Source organism: Myotis lucifugus, unplaced genomic scaffold (genome assembly GCF_000147115.1).
Source record: "Myotis lucifugus unplaced genomic scaffold, Myoluc2.0 scaffold_255, whole genome shotgun sequence".
Classification (NCBI taxonomy): domain Eukaryota; kingdom Metazoa; phylum Chordata; class Mammalia; order Chiroptera; family Vespertilionidae; genus Myotis; species Myotis lucifugus.
The window spans coordinates 1399334-1420823 of NW_005871303.1; the positions used below are offsets into that span (position 1 = coordinate 1399334).

At 59.1% G+C, this 21490-nt stretch overlaps 1 protein-coding gene across 1 annotated transcript in view; it reads right to left on the reverse strand.

Annotated features, from left to right (window-relative positions):
• CFAP46 (cilia and flagella associated protein 46) overlaps nucleotides 1–21266 on the reverse strand; it is a 51907-nt gene extending 30641 nt beyond the window's left edge. Inside the window, exons 1-24 of the mRNA XM_023762663.1 lie at nucleotides 21208–21266; nucleotides 20809–20933; nucleotides 20512–20643; nucleotides 19771–19835; nucleotides 18080–18244; nucleotides 17561–17684; nucleotides 17016–17110; nucleotides 16294–16404; nucleotides 15157–15256; nucleotides 14531–14629; nucleotides 14120–14310; nucleotides 13154–13382; nucleotides 12953–13073; nucleotides 12249–12372; nucleotides 11639–11769; nucleotides 10634–10758; nucleotides 10181–10314; nucleotides 8644–8856; nucleotides 7346–7511; nucleotides 6472–6621; nucleotides 5345–5452; nucleotides 4554–4720; nucleotides 1797–1928; nucleotides 1278–1440 (exon numbers count right to left, since the gene is read on the reverse strand). Of these exons, the coding sequence (XP_023618431.1) occupies nucleotides 1278–1440; nucleotides 1797–1928; nucleotides 4554–4720; nucleotides 5345–5452; nucleotides 6472–6621; nucleotides 7346–7511; nucleotides 8644–8856; nucleotides 10181–10314; nucleotides 10634–10758; nucleotides 11639–11769; nucleotides 12249–12372; nucleotides 12953–13073; nucleotides 13154–13382; nucleotides 14120–14310; nucleotides 14531–14629; nucleotides 15157–15256; nucleotides 16294–16404; nucleotides 17016–17110; nucleotides 17561–17684; nucleotides 18080–18244; nucleotides 19771–19835; nucleotides 20512–20643; nucleotides 20809–20933; nucleotides 21208–21256 (3219 nt within the window). The 5' untranslated portion in view covers nucleotides 21257–21266. The remainder of the gene's footprint in view (nucleotides 1–1277; nucleotides 1441–1796; nucleotides 1929–4553; nucleotides 4721–5344; nucleotides 5453–6471; nucleotides 6622–7345; nucleotides 7512–8643; nucleotides 8857–10180; nucleotides 10315–10633; nucleotides 10759–11638; nucleotides 11770–12248; nucleotides 12373–12952; nucleotides 13074–13153; nucleotides 13383–14119; nucleotides 14311–14530; nucleotides 14630–15156; nucleotides 15257–16293; nucleotides 16405–17015; nucleotides 17111–17560; nucleotides 17685–18079; nucleotides 18245–19770; nucleotides 19836–20511; nucleotides 20644–20808; nucleotides 20934–21207) is intronic.
• Nucleotides 21267–21490: the final 224 nt, after the last annotated feature.

Here is a 21490-nt window from a genome sequence, read left to right on the forward strand (position 1 = left end):
ATCCAAGGGCATAAAAAAAAATATTATGCACCACAACCAAGTGGGATTTATCCCAGGAGCACAAGGCACTTCAACATAAGGAGAACAATCAATGTGATACATCACAGTAACAGAAGGAAGGAGAAAAACACATGATCATCTCAATTGATGAAGAAAAGGCATTCGACAAAAGCCAATCTTTCATTACAAAATCTCAAAATCTCTCAGGGAACGAGGAGTAGTGGGAAACCCCCTCAACACCATGAAAGGCATTGAAAACAAACCCACAGAAGGCACCGTCCTCTGTGGTGAAAGACCGAAACGTCCCCTCTGAGGTCAAGAACAAGACAAGGACGCCTGTGCTCACACTGCGGCTATTCTACATTGTACTGGAAATGCTAGCCGGAGCGATTGGACAAGAAAAACAAATAAGCACACGGAAGATGCTCAATAGCATTAGTCCTTAAAGAAATTAAAATCAAAACCACAATGAGATGCCACCTCACACCTACTAGAATGGCTACATTTTTTTAGAATGGAAAATAACAAGTGTTGACTACGATGTGGAGGCACTGGAACCCGTGAACATTGTTGGTGGGAATGGAAGACGGTGCAGCCGCTGTGGAAAACAGCCCGACAGTTCCTCCAAGGCTAAACACGGAACTACCACAGACCCCAGCAGTTCCATCCCTGGGTATAGACCCCAAGGAGCCGACAAGGAACTGTATCTGTGCACCTGCGTTCACAGCAGCACTGTTCACACTGTCAGGAGACGGAAACAACCCACGTCCATCCGCAGAGGAGCAGATAAACGACACGAGGTCTGCGCACCATGGAACACTGTCCAGCCACAACAAGGCTCCAACGTGCTGAACCTGGGCACACCATGCTCACTGAGAGGAGGGTTAGGGTGAGGGCTAGGGAAGTTCCCTCCATCAAGGTGCTAGTGATAGGGTGCAGGTGGGGGAATGTCAGTCAGGCCGAGACCTGCCCAGCCCTGGTGTGCATCCTGCCCAGCAGCCTCTGTGCTTTCCTCAGCTGATCCTAGGGTCCTGCCCCCTACCCCCTCTCCTCTCCTACGGAGCTTTCCAGGGAAGGGTCAGGGTCTCTCGGAGGGAGGGAGGGTGGAGAAGGGCAGTGGGGAAGGGAGGTCAGGACTAAGCCTTGAGCTCAGCCAGGGGCCACCGCCACTTGAGCAGCTCCCAGGGGTCTGCCTTTGCTTGGGAGCCCCGCCCGCCTGCTCTGGAGGAAGAGCCTGAGAGGCAGCCGCGGGACCCCGGCAGCCGGCCCTGCGGCACCTGGGTTTTGGTCTCCGTCTTGTTGATGATGTTGACGATCCTCTGGATGATGTGCCTGGCTTTCTTCCTGTTGGCCGCGGAGGACAGGAGTGGGAGCTGGGTGTTCCAGTAGTGCCGTGCGGCCAGCATCACCAGGGCGTTGCTCTGCGCCATGCCCCCAAACCTGAAAGGGAGGCCTGACCTAGCGAGCTGTGTGAGCTGCAGACACGCAGGCACCCACCGACAGCTCCTGGGTCCTGAGGGCAGGGTGAGGCCGGGTGTCTGGCCTGGAGCCTGTGCCCATGTCTGCAGGACATACCCCTGGGGGTCCCAGCTGTGAATACCCTGCCTTGACCCCCCACACACACACACACCCTTGCCACGGGGTCTGTGAGGGAGGGCCGGCCTCCGTGACAGTCCCGACTGCGTGTCATGCTCTTCATTTCAGGGCACTCGCTGCAGCTGGCCTTACCCATACACAACACGCACCCAGACCCACCACACACGCAATCCGAGCAGCCGTAGAGCAGCATGGCGCACCTCACGCTCTCGAAGAAGGCCATGCTGGCTGACAGGCGCAGCTGCTTCCGCCCCTTCAGGTTCTCCATGATGCTCCTGCCCTGGATGCAGGCGCTGGCGCTCAGCATTTCTGCCACCAGCTGAGCCTGGACCCTGCAGACAGAGACGCTTTAGCACACAGGAGCGCTGTAGGGGGGGGGGGGTGTGCAGAAAGGTGAGTGAGCCTGGGGTGCCTGGAGCAGCCTCCCCAAAGTCCCCAAACCAGAAGTAACTGGCTGAGTGCAGGCTACCCAGAGAACCACCAGACAGCATCAGCTGGCGTCTTGTTTAAAATATTTCTTCAATTTTGAGTGGACGCTTATTAAAGCTGGGGACAGTGAGACAAGGACGGCCTTCGCATAGAAGCAGCAGCTGGGCAGGGCATCTCTGACTCACTGAGAAGTCAGAGAAAAGGGGCCTCGGAACAAGGCCAGGGGTTTGGCCTGGAATGAGCTGCCACTACCCATTGATCCCCTAATTGCAAGTCTCATGGGGACCTTTGAGTTTAGGAGACTCACGCCTTGGGGGAAGGGGGGGAGGGAAAGGTGCCCCGGGAGGAAGAACAGGCCGGCATCAACTGATGTCTTAAGTGACTAAGGTGTGGGGTGCTGTGCACAGCAGCCGGTGAGCAGAACAAGCCCCTCGGGGAGCCCCGGTGCACACGGGGGCTCAGTTCTGGGCAGCTCCCACTCAGCGAGCTATGGAGAACATGGAATCCCGCTTCCTCGATGTTTACTGGCCCAGCCAGCCAGGCTGGGCCCACAGGACACCGCACACACTAAGACATCATCCCCTGTCCAGGCTGGACTGATCACATGCCTGCAACTCAGCCCAGGAGGTACCGACTTGACTCTGAGAGACATACACTGGCCCCGGGGGACACTCCCTGCCTGGGCCTGGGGCTCTGAAGCCAGGGAGCTGCCTGCAGGAGCCCAAGGGGGAGCTGCTGCTCTTTTTGGTGGGTAGAGAATTCCAGATTGACAGGGTCCTGGTTGTTCCTGTTGAGAAGTCAGCAGGCCTGACCTTGTTTCCCTGTATTAAGTGTGTCTTTTCCCCTTCCAGCTTCGCTCCCAGGCTTCCCTCCCACCTTCGGGCCTCGGCAATTTGACCACAATGAAAGCAGGTGTGGTTTTCTTGGTGTTCATCCTACTTGCAGCTCATCGGAAATGCTGGATCTCTGGATTCAATTTCAAAACATTTCTGCTGCTACATTTCCTTGATTGATTTATTGATTGACTGATTTTGAGAGAGAGAGAGAGAGAGAGACATGTGTTGTCCCACTTATCGATGCCTTCACTGGCTGCTTCTTGTCTGTGCCCTGACGGGGTCCCCGCAACCTTGGCGTACCGGGAGGATGCTCTCACCACCTGAGCCACCCGGCCAGGGCTCGGCTGCCACATTTCCAAGCGGATGCATCTCTGCCTCCCTCTCCTGCCTCTGCCCCCGGAGCTTCGGTTTTGTTCTTTAGGGTTCAATTTCAATAGCCTGCTGACCCTCATTCAAAGTGACCTATCGCTTCTCCAGTGTGATTTCCATGATGAGTATTGTATTTTTCAGTTCTAGAATTTCCACTTAGTTCTTTATTATAGTTTTCATTTCTTTGTTGAAATTCTCCACCTGTACATGAATTTGCCCCTTAAGCATCCTTTCTTTTATTTAGAGTAGCTGTTTTAAGTGCATTGTGTTGTGTCGGGGTCTGATTGTTTTTTCTATTCAAATGACTGTTTTTCTCCTGGTACGGATCAGCTCCCATCCTGGCTCTGCCACTCACCAGCAGGGTGACTTTGCCTCTGCCTCAGTATCCCTATCTGCAGTGTGGGAACAGCCGCTTCGAGGAATAAATGAGGTGACGCATGCAGAGCCCTTGTGGGGTCCCTGTTTGTGCCCTCAGCATGCCCGAGGCACTGGCCACATGGGTCAGTGATTTCGACTTTCAGGAAACAGATTTAGGAAGTGACCTGAAGAGAAGAACCTCAAGGAAAACCATGTTTACTGGAGAAATATTTATATTAGCAACAAAGATTTTTAAAAGCCTCACCTTTGGAAATAGAGGAAAGATTCAGTACAACCTTAATCTACTGATCAGCTGAATGGCCCTGTGAGCCGGGAGCAAACTGTCAGAAAGATGAAGCGGCTGTGGCCGCCTGGGCCATCCCAGGACCTGGGCAGCGGCGGCCTCTGGGGAGCGAGCAGCTGGCTGCCCTGGGCTGAGGGGGGCGGGGAGAGGGCATTTCCCTTTCACTGAAATTGCCCTTTCATTACTTTCTAACGCACTTACTTTCTAACGCACTTAGGGTGCCTTGCTGCCGACTCAAAATCCTGGTAAACCAAGCCCGTGTCTGTTGGGAAGGGCAGGGGCATCTGTGAGCCCCTTCCCACCTCTGTGCCTGCCACGCTGGCAGCTGGTGAGGCTGGAGTGGCCTCAGAGCCCTTCCGAGCACAGCTCTCCTGGGGCCCAGGGGCGGTGCTGTCCTGGCCAAGTGGGACCAGGACGGGGGCCGGACGGGCACCTGGCCGGGCTGCTGGGGATGCCCAGAGGTGGGTGGGGTCTGGCGAGTGGGGGTACCTCTCCATAGCCTCTACACAAGTCATCCCTGGTCCCCACAAGCGCCCCCACACACCGAGGTGTGGTTACGAGCCTTCTTCGTGTTCCTCCTGATGCGGGGGGTGGGGGCGGGCGGGCAGGGAGACGCCACACCATGGGGTCCCCAGGAGTCGGGCGCCAGGGAGGCTACTCACGGATTTAACATCTTCAGGTACTTGATGCCCATCTGGATGGCCTTCTGCGAGCACACCATGGTGACCTCGTGGTCGTGGGCTGCGTAGGCGAAGTGGCTCAGGCGGGCCAGGGTCTGCAGCTGGACCAGGGGGTCCGTCCAGTTGCACTCGGAGACCATCTTCTGAAGCTGCGTGGAGGGCGGGGGAGGGCGTTCAGTGCGGGGCGACCCCTCCGCCCACCGTGGTGGGTGCTGTCAGCTGGGGGCCACTTCATTTGCTGAAACTTTGCACCTCGCTGTGGATCAGGGAGCGATGTTATTCCAGAGAGACCTGGTGGGTACAGGGCCATCCCACGGCACACACACCGAGGCTGAGTTACCGCAGCGCTAGTCGCAAACTTAGGCCCAGCTCGGGCTCAGGGTCGCCTGTTGGGGGGCAGAGGCCCCGGTGTCCACGCTGCCTCAGTATCCCCAGGAACACCCTGCTCTACATGGAGCCACAGAGGAAACAGAGGGAAGCAGCCGAATGAAACTAAACTCAGGCGCCCTGAGGGGACAACAGTTGCTGGTGAGAACGCGGTCACTCAGGCAGGCCAGGTTCCGACGCTGGCCACACTCGGCAAGGCCCTCTGACCCCGGCTCTGCCTCTGAGCAGCAGGATTTGAACAAGTGGCCTCGGGTGGGGGGATTCTGTCTGGCGTGCCAACAGGGCATCTGGTGGTGACTGCCTGGGCCTCGGGGGGCACAGTCACCCCTGGGGGGAGGGGGTGACACCTGGGGAAGGTGATGCCTGAGGAAGGAGGTGACGCCTACGTTAGCCAAGGAGGGCACGGTGAAGTCCATGAGGCCCAGCCCGTTGCAGGAATACATCTCCAGGGCGACAAGGACTCTGGTCACGGCGTTGATGTCCTCGTTGGTGCCCTGGGGAAGGACGCACAGAGTGTCCGTGAGCCCAGGGGACCCAGGGAGGGTCTGGCACACTTGGGACTTCAACCCTGTGAAAGACCAGCTCCGTGGCAGTAATCGGAGCCATTTGCATAAAAGTTTCTCTCCCGCCAGCACCGGTTTGGCTCAGTGGATAGAACGTCAGCCTGCGGACTGAAGGGTCCCAGGTTCGATTTCGGTCAAGGGCATGTACCTGGGTTGCGGGCACATCCCCAGTGGGACATGTGCAGGAGGCAGCTGATCGATGTTTCTCTCTCATCGATGTTTCTAACTCTCTATCCCTCTCCCTTCCTCTTGTAAAAAATCATTAAAATATATTTTTAAAAAGAAAGAAAAAAGTTTCTCTCCCAGTGACCTTCCCACACCATCAGGAGGCAGGAAGTGACGCAGAGTGGTCAGACGACGGGGCTGACCAGCTGCAGGTGGAGGGCAGGCCACCAGCAGAGCGGGAATGGCCTTCCTTCCGTCCCCCTCCAATCGGCCCTCGATCCTGACCCGCTCAGATGCCCACACTCACTGCCTCTCCGGTCTCCCTTTCAACCTGTCCCAGTGCCTTCTGGCTCCAGCCAGTGCCCCTGGGAGGCTCCCTCTACGGCCACACACCCATCTCCTCTCCGGGTCCCCACTTGCTCCCCCAGCCCCCACACCCACAGCCTTGTGTTCACAGCTTAGGGTCCTGATATCCTGCCAAAGCAGGCCCCCGCTGGCCTGAATACACCTCCAAATAAGGCCACAGTGAGCACCACTGAGGGTGGGGAGCACCCCCAGAGGCCCAGTGGCTCGGTGGACATTTGGAAGAGTGACCAGAGGGCTGGAGGAAGGGGAAACACCGTGGCCTGGGCAGGTGGAGGGGCCGGGGCAGTGACTTCAGTGGGAACAGCCCTCTGTGGAGGGGAGCACCGTGTACAGAAGGGCACGGCCCGCTGTGCGCTGCCCTCCAGGCTGGCGAGGCCCAAGGGGAGGGAGACGGGGGGGAGGCAGCGCCCGCGGCCCACCTGCTCCTCCGTGCCCAGCCTCGTCCCGATCTGCTGCTGCAGCAGCTGCTTGGCCTTCACCCAGGTGGCGATGAGCTGCTGCCGGGCTTCGATGGGCACGACCTCCTCGGGCACCGTCCCGTTGGTCAGGGTCAGGGCAAACTCGCAGACCTGAAATGGAGGTGTCCTTGTTCACACAACCAGGACTCTAAAGAGAGAGATCTGAGCCGAGACCCAAATCATGAACCATACGTGGCCCTGGCTCTTGGTGCAGACCGCTACCAAGGCTTGAACACCTGCCAAGCCGGGAGCTGAGGTCTCGGCGTGCAGCTCGCCCTCTCTCGGCATGCGGCTCGCCCTCCCACGCCCTCACCCCTCTGGCACGGGGCACGGTGGCTCCTCGTGCCTTTCTCTCTGAGGGCACCTGCCCAGCGCCCACCTCCTCACCACTCGGGGCAGCTGCAGGTCCTGCGCTTCCCTGAAACTCACTAAGGAACTTGCTTCCCTCCCTGTTGGCTAAGATCCTTCTGGACTAGAAACGGGTGACGGATTTGCCAGTGCTTTTGCACATCCAGCACGACCACCATGTTCCTCCTCAAGTGCACATTGATCGGGAGGCGACTTCCATGGGACCAGCGCTCCCACTTGCTCGCAGCCTCTGGATGTGGCCCCGGCTGCTCTGCACTCTCCTGGCTTCGCACCCCTCTTGTCCTCTGCGCCTGAGAAGCCAGCACAGGCACGACCTGGGCCTGAGGGACGTCGCTCCCTGTTTTTAGGGAAAAGCCCGTTCCTGTCCTTGCTCAGCACCCCTTTTCCGGCAGATGGACAGGCTGACAGTTTCACCCCGGGACCGGGACTGCGGCGAGGGGCCACCCCGCGCACCCGGCCTCTGTACCTCCACCGCCGTTCTGATCTCAGAGATGGCTCCCGAGTCCAGTGGTGTGTGTGACGTGTTTGGTCGGATGACTTTTCTAGATTTTTCTGGCACCTGGGTTGGGATCCAGCTGATAATTAGGCCTCGAGCCAAAGCGTTGCAGAGCATCGCCAACGTGAGGGAGTCGCTGGAACGCAAGGGGTCAGCGGGTGAAGCTCAGACTCAAGGCGCGAGTCCCCGGAGTCCACAACAGCCGTGCTCACCGGGTCCCTGTCTCCTGGGATTAAGCGGAAAGGTGGCCCCCCACCAGGCGCCACCCGCTCCAGGAGCCATTCTCGGGCCTCGAGGGGGGCAGCTGGCGGTGGCAGCCTGCTCTGGGGACGCGCTGTCCCCTGACACAGGTACCTTCACAGTGGAAGGCGACCCTGGCCACGTGGGCTGGACAGAAAGGCCCCGGGTAGCGGTCAGAGAATTTCCATCCGTCACCAGGGCAAATGGGCTTGTACCGAACCTCCGTGTTTCTCACCAGAAACGAGGTGGCACTAAAGCGTTTAAAATGGTCACCGGCCGAAACCGGTTTGGCTCAGTGGATAGAGCGTCGGCCTGCGGACTGAAAGGTCCCAGGTTCGATTCCGGTCAAGGGCATGTACCTTGGCTGCGGGCATATCCCCAGTGGGAGATGTGCAGGAGGCAGCTGATCGATGTTTCTCTCTCATCAATGTTTCTAACTCTCTATCTCTCTCCCTTCCTCTCTGTGAAAAATCAATAAAATATATTTAAAAAAAAAATAAAAATAAAATGGTCACCGGTGATCTCCGTGTGCTAAGAACTGGGGACTCAAATCCTCGTCTCCAACAGAAACGCGCAGCACGGCGGCCACGCGGCGGCCCAGGCTCGAGGCCCCGCAGCCCCCAGCCCCACAGGCGCGATGTCAGAGGCCGAGCCGGCCTCACACCCACAGGCGAAGGGAGGCCGCTGGGCGCCTCCTCATTTCATGGCCCATTTTCTTTATTATTCATCACTTTAAAAAAAACATCAGCTTGTATGTTGCCGCATTCTGACTCATTAATTCTTGAATTTCTACTTTAGCATCAGAGACAGGCTGGGCTCCCAGGCCAGGCCCTGGGCAGGCGGGCGGGCTCCTGGGAGCCCCCTGGATCCCCACACACTGCCCCGCAGCTCAGAGAGGGTGAGTGTTTGGCTCAGGGGTGCACGGCGAGTAAATGGGGACCCTGGGATTGCTGGAGCAGCCCTCCCCGGGGCAGCGCTAAAGAAGGGGGACACCCGCCTGACCCCAACGCTCCAGGGCCAGGACGCACCCGTTGTGGCCGACGGCCTTGACGATGGTCAGGAGGTGGTACAAGGCGTCCACCAGCTCCTTCTGCCGCCCGGCCATGATGAGATGGTGGTTGTGGTTCAGGACGTACACCATCGCGTTCTGCACGATCCAGGGCTCCTGGATCTCCTGTCCGATCTCCGCGGACCGCAGCCAGCTGTTCATGGCGTACTGCGACAGGCTCTCGATCCAGCTCCTGCAGGACGCACACGCCACGCTCGTCTCTGAAGCAAGACCTTCCCCCACGGGCAGCACAGACCCAGCGTGACGTCTGCCCAGGGCCCTGCCCCGGCTGTGGAGCGGGGTCAGAGAGGTGCCCCTGCTGGGGGTGCCTGCCACGCTCTCCTAAAGGACCCTGGGCCTGCCCAGTCCCCCTTCTCCACCCGGGACATCCCTCGGGCACTCTCGCTTGGTACCTGGTCTACAAACTCCCAGCCTCCCCGTCTGAGGGCAAGATCCTGCCCCAGGGCCACCCGGCTGCCTGCCCACCTCCGTGGCCGCCCCTCACACACCGGCCCCTCTCCTCAGGGTGACCAGGTCCACTCGGCACTGTGGGTGAGTGACGACTGTCCACCCGGGACTGGGCAGGGAAACCCTTTCTGTAAAGGGCCGGGCGGTATCTAGGCTTTGCAGCTCCAGGTCCTCCCTCTTGTATATCTTCCTCTATGTTAGTTCACAGATTTTTAAAATGTCAAAACCACTGAGCTCCTGGGCTGTACACAACCAGGCCCTGGGTCAGATGTGGCCTGAGCCCTGGTCTGCTGACCTTCCTGCAAATGGAAACTCCTGGGCCTGGGCCCAGACAGGCCTGGCAGCCTCGCCTGGTGCAGCTCTGAAGGCCACAGGGACAGGGGACCTTCCATCAAGTCAAACTATCCGCACAAAGTGGCGCCTGCTGCCTTCCTGGAGCCGGCCGTTGGGGTGCCCGGTGCACAGACCGGCCAGCGCGCTCCTCGCGCTCCAGGGCGGGTGGCTGGGAGAGCCGCTGCCTGCGTAACGGGAAGAGGGGAGCAGGCCTTTCTCCCCCTCGAGGGTGAGAACAGTCACGTAGGGCGCAGCTCCTGGGACGTGACGGTCCATTCAGTCATTGACTTTAAAAAGTACTATTCGATTTAAAAACAACTCGGACTGTCGTTATTAACACAGCCCCCGCTGCCCAGGTGTCCGGCTCGAGGCATCTCACGTGGGCGAGTCTCCTGGACGTTCCGAGGGAAATGCTGTCATTCACACGGGGAGCCATCGAGGCGTGACCCCGCACACCTTCTCCTCTGGGCCAATTAAAGAGCTGCCCCTGCCCTACTCCCCTAACATCTCACTTTTACTAACAACGGGAAGGTCGGAATGAACACGAGTCGGAAACCCTGGGCCCCAGTCTTGTGGCTGTTCTCACGCTCCTGGTTGGACACAGCCCTGCCCTCCACTCCACACCTCCCCCAGCGGCCACAAAGCCCGCGCTTCAGGGACAGACGGTGCCACAGGGGCAGAGGACACGGGGACCCCGCCAGTCACGCGGCCCCTACTTGTACGTGTTCCACTCTGAGTTTTCCTCGGGGGACTCGAGCACATAGCCTGTCGGGTGCTGGCTCAGGTTCTCGGTGGGTTTGGGATGGTCATTGAGCTCCACACCCTCTGACTGGAGCAAGTGGACAGTGGCCTGTATAGGAACAGCGCAGAGGGAGAGGTCACGGAGCCATGCCCCCGCCAGGCACAACTCAGACACTATTTCTAGGGAAAATGTATAGCAAACACGTCACATTTTGATTTCTATGTATCTCCCAGAAAAACCCCCAGAGCCCAGGAAACTCCCTGTACACAGTCTCGTTTAGGGAGCAGAGGTGGGGACAAGTGGCACCACTGTCACTCCACCAGGCGGTGGGGTCAGCGCCCCCGGATGCCCACGCGGCCACCACGGAGGACTGAGAGGATGCCGGAGGGGACCCGGGCCCGCCGGCCAACCTGTGCACGGGACGTACCTCGGCGCTGATGAACCCCACCTCTGCGAACTTCCGCAGCAGGCTGGGGGACCCCGGCCGCTGCAGCAGGACCTGCGAATGGGCCTTGGCATCAATCGAGCCGTCCGTGCCCCGCTTCTTCTTTCCTGGGGGAACAGCAGCGCTTCAGACAAGGCCCCAGGTCACCAGGCAGGACGGCTGCCCCTCCCAGCTCCGGGGTGGGCGGGGCCTCTGAGGGGTGGGCACTGTGCCCAGGAGGGGGTGGAGGAAACTTCCCCAGGTGTGTGGGCCCCCAGGGGGGTGACAAAGGTGTCCCCATCTCTACCTGACGCTACAGACTACACGTTCTTGGTTTGCTCCTGCGGTTCTGCCCGCCGAGCCTGCCACCCCCGCCCCCAGGCCGCCTCTCACCTCTCACAGGCCCTGTCTTCACTGCCCACTAGACCAGAGCTCCTCCAGGGACTGCACCTGGATGCATCTCGGACCCAGCGCCTGCACGGAGGCGGCTCCACACTCACCCCTCACCCACGCCGTCAGCTCCGGCCCCGGCACTCGGCCCACAACAGGTCCCTTCCCTTTTCTCACCCCCTAACAACCCCACAGTGACTGTGAGAGTCAAACAAGATGATGGAATAGGAAACCAGATGCACAAAGGAGGACCCTTGTCAGCAATCATGGCCCTGTGATAGCCATCACTCTCACCGTCCCCCTCTCGGGGTGACCCTGTCATCACCGTCACTCTCACCGTCCCACTCTCGGGGTGACCCTGTGATCACCGTCACATTCACCGTCACATTCTCAGGGAGCGAACATATGATCACTCTCTCTCCCGGGATGACCCTCACATCACTGTCTCCCCGTCACGAACAGTGTCTGCAGCCAGCTGCAAACATCTATAAAATTCCGTTTGCACTTGAAGACCCACTGGACTCAAGTCCTGGCACACTGACCCTTCCCAGGACCAGGCGGCCCCTGCTGGGCCCGCCGCCTGGCAGTGAGCCGGGCGCTGACGGGGGCTGCGCCCACCTTTCTTCGCCCGCGCCATCTTCTTCACCTTGACGCTGTCGTACAGGAGGCAGAAGCGGCTGGCCGTCCGGCAAACATCCCACACACCTTGCTTCCGGGCAACCTTGGCCAGCTCTGCCCAAATCTGTACTCTGCTCACCAAAGACCCAAACGAAGGAAAATGTGAACTTGGCTGTGGCTGGTAGAAGCAGAAACCACTAGAACGACTGCTCCTGAGCAGAAGGCACTGGTGGGTCTACAGTTTCAAGGTTGCAAAAAAGCGACCATGAGACAATCAATGCTCACAGCCAGGGGCTAGAGGCAACAGGGCGGCCTGGCAGGGGGGAGCTGGCCCCGGGGGACGGGGTGAGAGGGTAGGGGGTGCCCGAGCCCAGTGTCATGGCAGCCACACCCCCGTCGTTTAGTTAACATGCTTGGTCTCAGGGGCAATGGGGTGGTTCCCCTGCCAGGCCCCCCAGCCGTGCGCCGCCTCCTGCCGGCCTCCAGGACCACGCGTGGGGCCAGGGCCGCAGTCAGCTCGGCCATTGCAGACGGCCGCTCTCGAGGGACAGCCGCGATGGCTCGGGGGCTTGGCTGTGTGTGACCTGTCCTTCTCCGGGTCGCCACTCACCTCTCCTTTTCATTCTCATTCCCCAAGCGCCGCAAGTGCCCGGCGGCTTTCTCCACGCTGAGGATGTGGTGCCGCGCTTTGGCGTAGAGGGCGGTGAACCGGCCCCTGTTTCTCCCGATGGAAACTGAGGACAGAAACGAAAGGCAAACGAGGCTGACGTCATGCAAGAGGTCACGTGACATGGAGGGACTGCACCTCCGTTCCAGGGATGATCTGTGCAGCCACCGTCACAGCAACCCCAGGGCTCTGGGCTCGGAGCGTAGAGCGACCCCTCCCCGGGGCATGTTTAGTCTTTTGATGGGAGTTAGGTCGTGCTCACTGTGCCTGTGTGCGAGGGGGAAGCTGCCAGGCCACTGGGCACACCGTGCTGCAGGCTGGGTCTGGTCACCCTGCCCTGCTCGGTCCCGTGGCAGCGCCACCCAGGCCCTAGTTGGCTCTCCCTCATGCCGGTGCCTGCCCAGCGCCTGCCATCCCCATGCCCAGCGCCAGGTGTTTGAGCAGTTTGGTGTTGGAGGCTGCCCCTCCTGGCACATAAGCACGAGCTCTGAGAGCTCAATGTCAGGGCCTGGTAGGCAGAGGGCAAGGTGGCCAGGCTCCGACCTCCCGGCCCCCACCCGGGGCAGGGCGCAGCGGGTGGGGGTGGGGGGGCGCGGGCTCTGCCTCGCAGCTGGAGGCTGGTGCCCCGGGAGGGAGGCGGCACCTACCTTTGGTCTCGTTCTCGCTGTCGAGCACGATCTGGAAGGTGTCGGGGGCCAGGGCCAGGCCCGCGTTCACCAGGAGGGCCCGCTTCTTCCGGACGCTGTCTTTGGGCATGGCTTTCTTTGCCTGCGCGAGGGAGAGATGGTTCCGGTCTTTCCCGAGCGCTCTCGGGCTCTGAAGAGGCGCCGTGGGGCCCCGTGCCGCACCTGCTCGATGGCCATGATGGCCTTGTCCTCGGCACGCTCGGGGGACTGGTACAGCATGGAGCAGAGGCGCAGCCGGTTGAAGGCCATCTTGAGCTTCTCCTGGTACAGGCCCTGGCCGTCCAGGCGCATGGCCTTCTGCAGGTGCTCCATGGCGGGCTCCAGGCGGTCCTCGTCCTCCTCGATGCGCGCCATCTCCATGTGCACTTGGCACCGAAGCAGGACCATGAGGCTGGAGAGCAAGCACAGCATCATGGGGTGCGGGGCACGCTGGCCGCCCACGAGCACCTCGGGCGCACCGTGCAGTGGGCCTCCACACCCTGCAGGTGCCACCTGCCTCGCCTTGAGGACTCGCACAGAGAGGAGGTCCCTGCCGACCACGGGAGGCCCGAGCCCAGCAGGCGACAACAGCCGGGACCTGGCCTCCAGGACTGAGCAGCAGCAGCTCAGCAAACCAGGGTCCTGCTAGCAGGAGCTGCTGTGAGTGAGGGACATGTGACGCTGGGGCTCGCCGCCTCCATCCACCGGTGCTGTCTCCCCGTCATCACCCCGCACGGCGCTCAGTGCTGCCAACTCAGTGCTCCCCACTCGACAGCAGCCCTGCCTCTGCCCCCTGGTCTCCTGGGCTGAGGCACACACACCCACTCACACGGCACCTGCCCCAGGGCCCATCCCCGCCGGGCACTTGTTCCTGCTGCCCCTGTGCGGGAGCCACAGGCAGCCGGGCGGGGCCGGAGGCCACATCTCAGCAGGAAAAGGGAGTTCCTCAGGGCCTCCTCCTTCCACACGAGACCTAGCGTCTCCAGCCCCCTTTAAGGGTGGGTGCCTTCCCCGGCGTGCGGCACATCGGGGAGAATGAGCTGGATTTCATCCTTATTCCTGGGGTGGGAGAATTCTGGCCTCGCTCTCTCCCGCCCACGTGTCACCCCTCTCGGAGCGGGCAGCCCGGGGCGCCGACGCACGCGCTACCTGTCCATCTTCTCCAGGATCTCCGCGATGTTGGTCAGCGGCTTGCGCAGGTGGTGCCGCAGGTTGTGCTGCAGCAGCGGGAGACACAGGTTCCACTGCGTGGTGCACACCACGTGGATGGCCTGGGGGTCGCCCAGGCGGACGGCTCGCTGCAGCACGACCTCCAGTCTCTGTATGATGTTCAGCTGAGTCTGCACAAGAGACAATGACCAGCGTGGGAGCTGGGAAGACGGGTGCGAGTCACCTGCTCCGGGTGGCCCCTGGGCGGGCCCCTGGGAGGTCTGGGGGTCAGGGTGAGGCCTCTGCCACGTCCCAGCACCCTCAGATATGGCGCCAACTCAGCTCCCACAGCGCCAACGCACGGGAAACCCGCACACGGCCGGGCACCCGCGGCTCCTGCGCAGGGCTTACCTCCACAGCCACTCGAATGTAGATTTTAATTTTACTTTCGAGTCTTAGAGCTTCTAATTCGTACTCCAAGCACTCAATCTCGATCAGCTTCCCAGGGTCCTGCACAACGCAGATAGGGAGACTTGGCACGAAGGCAATCACACACAGCCATTAACTTCAACGACAATTTTAAATAAGTCAATGCACTAGGTAGAAATTCAGCAAATAAAAATCACAACACAAGAATATATTTAAAAATTTTAAATGTTTATAAAAGATACAAAGATTTAAGTGAAAAAGCTAAAAAAAAATTTACCACCTGAGCTGCACACAACGAAGACGGAGGGAAACGTGCCTCCTGGGCTCCAAGCCTTTCCGTTCTCTCCCCTTCCCTTCCCTCCCCTCCCCTTCCCTCCCATCCCATTGCATCCCCGTCCCTCCCCCTTCCCTTCCCTCCCCTCCCCTTCCCTCCCCTTCCCTTCCCTCCCCTCCCCTTCCCTTCCCTCCCCTCCCCTTCCCTTCCTTCCCCTCCCCTTCCCTCCCCTTCCCTTCCCTCCTCTCCCCTTCCCTTCCCTCTCCATCCCTCCCCTTCCCTTTCCGTATGATCACAGCGGGCAGGTGCCCACCCACAGTCACTGGCCACTTACTTTGCTGTCAATGTCCTTCAGGTCTGAGAGGCAGCTGACGGCGACATCCTCACATTTCAAGGTCAGAGAAAGATGAGCTAATTCAAAAAGCAGGAAGAATCTGGAAACAAAAGCAGAGCAGCAAGGCATCACCAGGTGCCGGGAAGATGCCCCCGGCAGCACAGGCGTCCAGTTGTCAGGCACCGAGGCAGGAAGTGAGAAGAGAACACAGAGCCCTGGCCGGCAGCTCGGCTGGTGAGAGCGTCATCCTGACACGCCAGGGTTGGGGGTTTGATCCCTGGCCGTGGTACATACAAGAACCAGCCAATGAATGTGCAGGTAAGCGGGAAACCAATGATGTTTCTTTCTCCCTTCTCTCTTCTCTCTTCTCTCTTCTCTCTTCTCTCTTCTCTCTCTCACCAATAAATAACAACTTTTTAAAACAATCTTTATAATAGCATTTACTGACAATGCCAAGGACCTATGATGGCCTGAGCAGCTTTGAGAAAGGACCCAGTCAGAGGACACAGCCAGTCCTGCCTGACGGTAGGACACTACAGAGCTGGCGACTCCAGGACCTGGCCCTGGTGTAAGACAGGCAGGTTTCTCAGCTTTGACGCCGGGACCGGGTCATCCGTGCTGGGTGGGGGCCTGTCCTGTGCTGGCAGGATGCTGAGTCCCCAGACAGTGGCAACAGAGTGTCTCCAGACACAGCAAGTGCCCCCGGGACAAGCCCACACCCTCCTGCCCTTTCCCACACCCCTGTCACTACCCTAACTGAGAAGTTAGCATGGCTTGTGTTGGGGGCAACAGGGGGGGGGGAGATGGGCGGCGGGGTGGAGGGAGGTGACTGGAACGCTTGTCTTCCACCTGGAAATGGTGGGCAGCCCCTTGGGAAGGTGACCTTGAAAAGCACTTCTGCAAGAGTCTATTTGACTTTCAAAAGTAGGATGTGAAGTTACAGATCCCCAGCTCGGCCCGCACAGCACAGGCCTCAGGACCACAGGAGCTAGAGGAAGTGCACTGCAGCCCGAGGAAGTACGCGTGGCGGGCGCGTGGGGGTCGCCGGGTGCTCCCTGTCTCCATCCCTTTCTCCCGTCCTTACCAGATCTCGTACCGCCACGTGCAGCTGTGCACCTGTAGCGCATAAACACTTACTTTTCCTCTTCCGTCGGAGGCGGGCTCTGGTGATTATAGAGATCTAACTGTTTATAGGTGCTCTTCAGAATTTTGTTGGCATCTTCAGGTAAATCATTCTTATCCAATTTTCTAGAATTAATTCAAACATAAATAACACAGCTCCTGTTGGGTTTATTCAAATCATCCTAAAAAAAAATATTCTGAGTCCATGAACCTGTTTCTCCCACCAAACAGAGGCCTAAAATGAATCTACCTCCTTTCTCTCCTCGGCTCCTGGTCGACACCTCAGGCGCCTCACCCGCCCCCACCCCCGGATCCGGCTCTCTTCCTACGTCACTGAAAATGAACACACCCCGGACACTGTGCACCAGCCCCTCCACCGGGCCAGCCGCACACACAGAGCCCACCTTGCGGGATGCCAAGCCCGTCGCACTGGCTGCCCCAGACCCAGGCCTCCTCCCTGCCCTGGCCTCTCCCCTACGCTGGCATCTCGCCCACCCCCCCCCCTCTCCACGGCAGCAGGTCTGTGCCGGGGTACAATTCCTCTCCCTGGGCACTCCAGCTGCTTCCGGCAGGGTCTCGCCCACTCCTCTAGTTTTGCTGAATGTCCTGGCCAGCCTCCAACCTTCCCCTGGGGTAGAAGCCCCCTCCACGGCTGTCCCGCAGCTCCGCCCCCACGGGCACAGCAGAGAGAGGGCACTGGGAAATCTCACGCCTGTTCTCCCTCCCTAAACACTTACTGTTTTAGAAAGTTAATGTGGAAAGTGATGGCCAGGTTAATGGAACGTTTCTTTTCTTCCTGTAACTGATGCTCGTCCATCAATTCATGACGTACCTGTTATGAAACGGAACAAGATATCAATTCAGGTTTCAATGAGGAACCAGGTAGAGATCGGATGTCGCGTTTAGCTATTCGTTGGCGAATATTCCTTCTTTGACGTTAACATTTAGAACACATATCTTTTCATGAATTATGTTTAGTACTTAGTTTTTCATATATCACTTGATTTCCAACTCAAGACTTAATAGATTATGAATGCTCTTCATACACGTTGTTATGGTCATTACTTTCCAAGTTTTCCACTGTTTTTAAAAGTCAGTGCTGTTTGTTACAGAGGAAATACTCAGAGTCGCAGTGAAGAACAGCTGTTGTGTTGTGTTGTGTCTGTGTCTGCATGTTTTGTGTCCCTCGGTGGCTGGACCTGCAGGCTGGTTTCATACAGGTTTCTGACTGAAGACACTGAGCAAAACCACTTCTGTCTCCACGTTGGACCTGCCGACTCACCATCACAGAAAACATCTGCTGGTATCTGTGCGGCGCGTGCTCTTTTATGAACGGCGCTGCTGTGGGACAGAGCTTCGCGGCCTCCTCCTTCCTTCCAGCCTGTAGGTAGCACTCCAGCAGCTCCCTGGAGAACACCAACGTGGCGGAGAGAAAACGCTGGTGAAACCATTTTCTGTTGCAAATGTCTAATAAGCAGCCTATGGCGCTGGTATTATTTTCATGTTGCACAGACTTCGGAAGACACGGGGCGGGCCAGCTCCTTACCCCGAGCCAGCGTCTGGCTTGGCAGGGAGGAGGAGCGGGAAGGGGACTGGACTATGGGACAGGCTCACACTTTCTGTGTTTTGAGTCAAAGCACACGTCCTGTTGTCACACCCAGGGGGTGTCACCTACAGTCAGAAACATCCTCAGACAAGGCACACAACGCAGGGCCCTCGCTACAGAGCCGGAGCAGCGACCTACGCCTGCAGCGGGGGTGACCGCCCACGGGGGGCGCGCAGGGCGGGCGCCTCCACTCACAGCATCAGCTCCGCCTGCCAGTCCTTGTCCTCCTCCTCCGTCTGGTTTAACACGCTCACGATCTGGGAGAGGCTGGGGATCACATACTGATAATACCCAGGCTTGAGAAAGGGCCTCACCATTTGCCAGTACAGGACCGAGGCGTTATAGACCAAGAAGTAATACCTACGGCACAAGAGGAGGAAGTCTGAGATGCAGAGCCCGTCCCCAGCCCTCTTCTGGGAAGAAAGCTGAGTTCCTCTGTCCCCAGCAGGTGGCAGCAGTCCCCTCTGAGACCTATGGCCCACACTGCATGAACAAACACGCACAGCCCTCCCAGGGGCAGCCTGGTGCCCTGCTCAGACACCAGCTCAGCCCCGGCCACCATCACCCGGCCACAGGCTCCCGATGCCAGACTGGAGAACACCTCTCTCATTCAGTCACTCCACAAAGTACCCAGCTTCCCATGAAAATATACCACTGAGCAAGGCCTCCTTTGACTCCCAAGGAATAGACAAGAACAGGCAAGAGCAGGGAGAATCAAGGAAGGCTTCCTGGAGGTGACATCCTGCTGAGACCCAAAAGGTGACCAGGAATCAGCCAGGAGAGCAGTGCCGGGGGCGGGGGGGGGGTGGGGGGGGGAGCCTTCCGGGAGCAGGCTCTGTATATACACAGGAAATGCAAAGTGTGGGGGGTCAGGACACCCCTGGGAAGCTGGGCTTCTTCCTGAGGGCTGCAGGGAGCCACCTGAGGGACTGAGTTCAGAATCACGGGCTGATTCGCCCCTTTTTCTACAGGCCTCTCTTGGGGGGTTGGGGGCAGGGCTCTGCCTTGTAGGACCCCAGGTGTCTGCCGGTCTTCTCCACTGGCCCTTAGATGCATACGTGATGCTAATTAACACTATTACCCAGGAAGGAGAAGGACTCAGGGCGCTGGCAGTAAGACAAGGCTGCTGGTTCCTTTGTGGGTTTACTCAGAGCCCCAAAACCCCTGGCATGCAGCAGCGACCAGGCCCCTCCCTGACAGTGCCCACCGCTCTGGTTTCCTGGCCCCAGGGCATGGTCCCCTTGAAACACCCACTGTCTTTAGAGCCTCTGGCTTGAGGCCACCGGGCTTCCCTGTCTGCAGGTCCCCACTGAGGGAGTCTGGGGGCTGGGCCCCGTATCTCCAGCACCTATTACAGGGGCCAGCCAGAGAAGGCCATCGATGGCAGCAGCGGGACAGTGAATGAGCGAACCCAGGATTTAAGCTGAAATCTCCTTAAAATGTTGTGTCCTATCTAAAAAGGTTGCGTGCAAGCTTACATAGTATTTTTGATGAAGCAAGTATTAATTAAGAAGAAAACTGTGTTGGAGTCTCAGCCAAATCACCTCCACAGACACGAGGCCTGGGCCCAGGTGGTGGCTGGGGGAACACAGGCCAGTGGGGGCAGCGCAGGGAGGGATGCTGAGCCCCCGAGCAGTCCGGGAACTGGTGAAGAGAGGCCCGTCGAGGAAGCTGGTACAGATCACCCCCAGGTCCCGGAAACCACGGACCAGAGCAGAGGATGCAGCTACGGGGACTGTGCCCTCAGCCCAGCTCTACCTTAGAGACCTGGGTGACACGATTAGTGCACTAAACACACAGAGCAAGGAACAGAGAGAACCACTCGGTAGATCCTGGTCTAAACCTTTCACACAGTCCCAGTCGGGAGCGACAGAACCATGGCCTACCTAGGTTCTCCTTTCGCAAAGTTGATCGCTTTCATGTACTGAGTCACGCAATTTTCAAACTCCTCCTAAAACATAAAGAATTGCACAATTAGCCCTAGCCGGTTGGGCTCAGTGGACTGAAGGGTCCCGGGTTCGAATCCGGTCAAGGGCATACTAGTATTCCCAGGTTGTGGGCTGGATTCCCCGGTAGGGGGCGAGCAGGAGGCAACCGATAAGCAATTCTCCCTCATCATTGATGTTTCTATCCCCTTCTCCCTTCCTCAATAAAAAGATATATTTTAAATACTTTAAGGTTTGTGTAGCCTGACATAATTTTGGAAGGGGGTATTAAATATTAACTGTTGTGATTCAAGATGTGGAATTTTGAGGAGAACCGAGGCAACCTCCTGGGGGAAGTAGAGTAGGGCAGACACCTCATCTCACTGACCATCTTGAGAGGGTCCATGTCAAGCCTCCTGGTCCACAGGAACTAAAAGACAACGCAGGGCGCCCTGGCTGGTTTGGCTCAGTGGATAGAACATTGGCCTGCGGACTAAGGGGGCCCAGATCGATTCAGGCCAAGGGCGCATAGTGGGGGGAGAGGGGGGCGGGGCTCGACCCCCCCCCCCCAGTAGGGGGCGTGCAGGAGGCAGCCAATCTATGATTCTCTCTCACCATTAATGTTTCTATCTCTCTATCCCTCTCCCTTCCTCTCTGAAATCAATAAAAATATTTAAATAAGCTCCGGGAACCGGCTCTCACCAGATTTTCGGTGGACTTGGGGGCACACAGCTGGGCCCTGCACAGGTGCGCTCGGCCCAGAAAATGGGTGACCGGCCCCTTCGCCTTGAAGTACATCTGGATGCAGTCCTCGCTCACCTCCGGCTGCCCCATCTGCAAGAGAACACCGCCCGGTCGCCGCCTCCTTCCCCAAAACACAAGGCGGAGCTCCAGGTCGCCCAGAGGAGGGAGGGGCCCAGCGGTCTCTCCCTGGGCACCCACCCGGCGCTGTGCCCTCCCCGTCCTTCAGCTTCCAGCAGAAACCCCTCGGACAATGACCTTCAGGGCCTGCTCGGCGCACAGAACCAACAGGTCGGGGCTGAAGCTCTCGGTGGGGTCAAACTCGGATTTCCCCAGGTCGGCGGACTTAATCAACTCGTACGCTCTCTTCAGGGAGGTGGCATCTGTCAGGACAAGCGTTGAGGGAGGCTGGTGAGCACTGAGCAGCGAGGGGCAGTCAGGAGGGTCCAAGAGGGGCCTGGGTCAGGCTGGCAGCCCGGGCCGCGCCCCTGGGTGGCCGCCGAGAGGGACAGGATCCTCTCGGCACGGCCCCGCCCCCAGCGGCACGGCGCGGGGGCCTCAGGTTCAGAATCACAGCCTCCCGGTACCCGCTCCCGGGGGTGGGGGGAGGGGGTCCCCAGGGTCCGGAAGGCTCTCGGAGTCCGGGTCCCCGCCCACCCTGGTGGCTCTCAGCGCGGGCCAGCTCCTGAGTAATGACCAGGTCCATGGCGCCTCTGCCCCGGCGTCTTCCTCAATCCCTTGCAGCCGCTGGCGGTTGCCTAGCGACAGGGGGACGCGGACCGGTCCTACAGGTCGGCAGCGGGGCCACACTTGTCCGTAAGCGAACTCCCCCGAGCCCACCTTATGCGGGCTCCCCAGCCCCCGAAAGCGAGGGCCTCGGGGGAGCAGAGCAGAGCTGAAAACCACCCAGAAACACAGCTTATGAAAAGGTGGCCCGGCT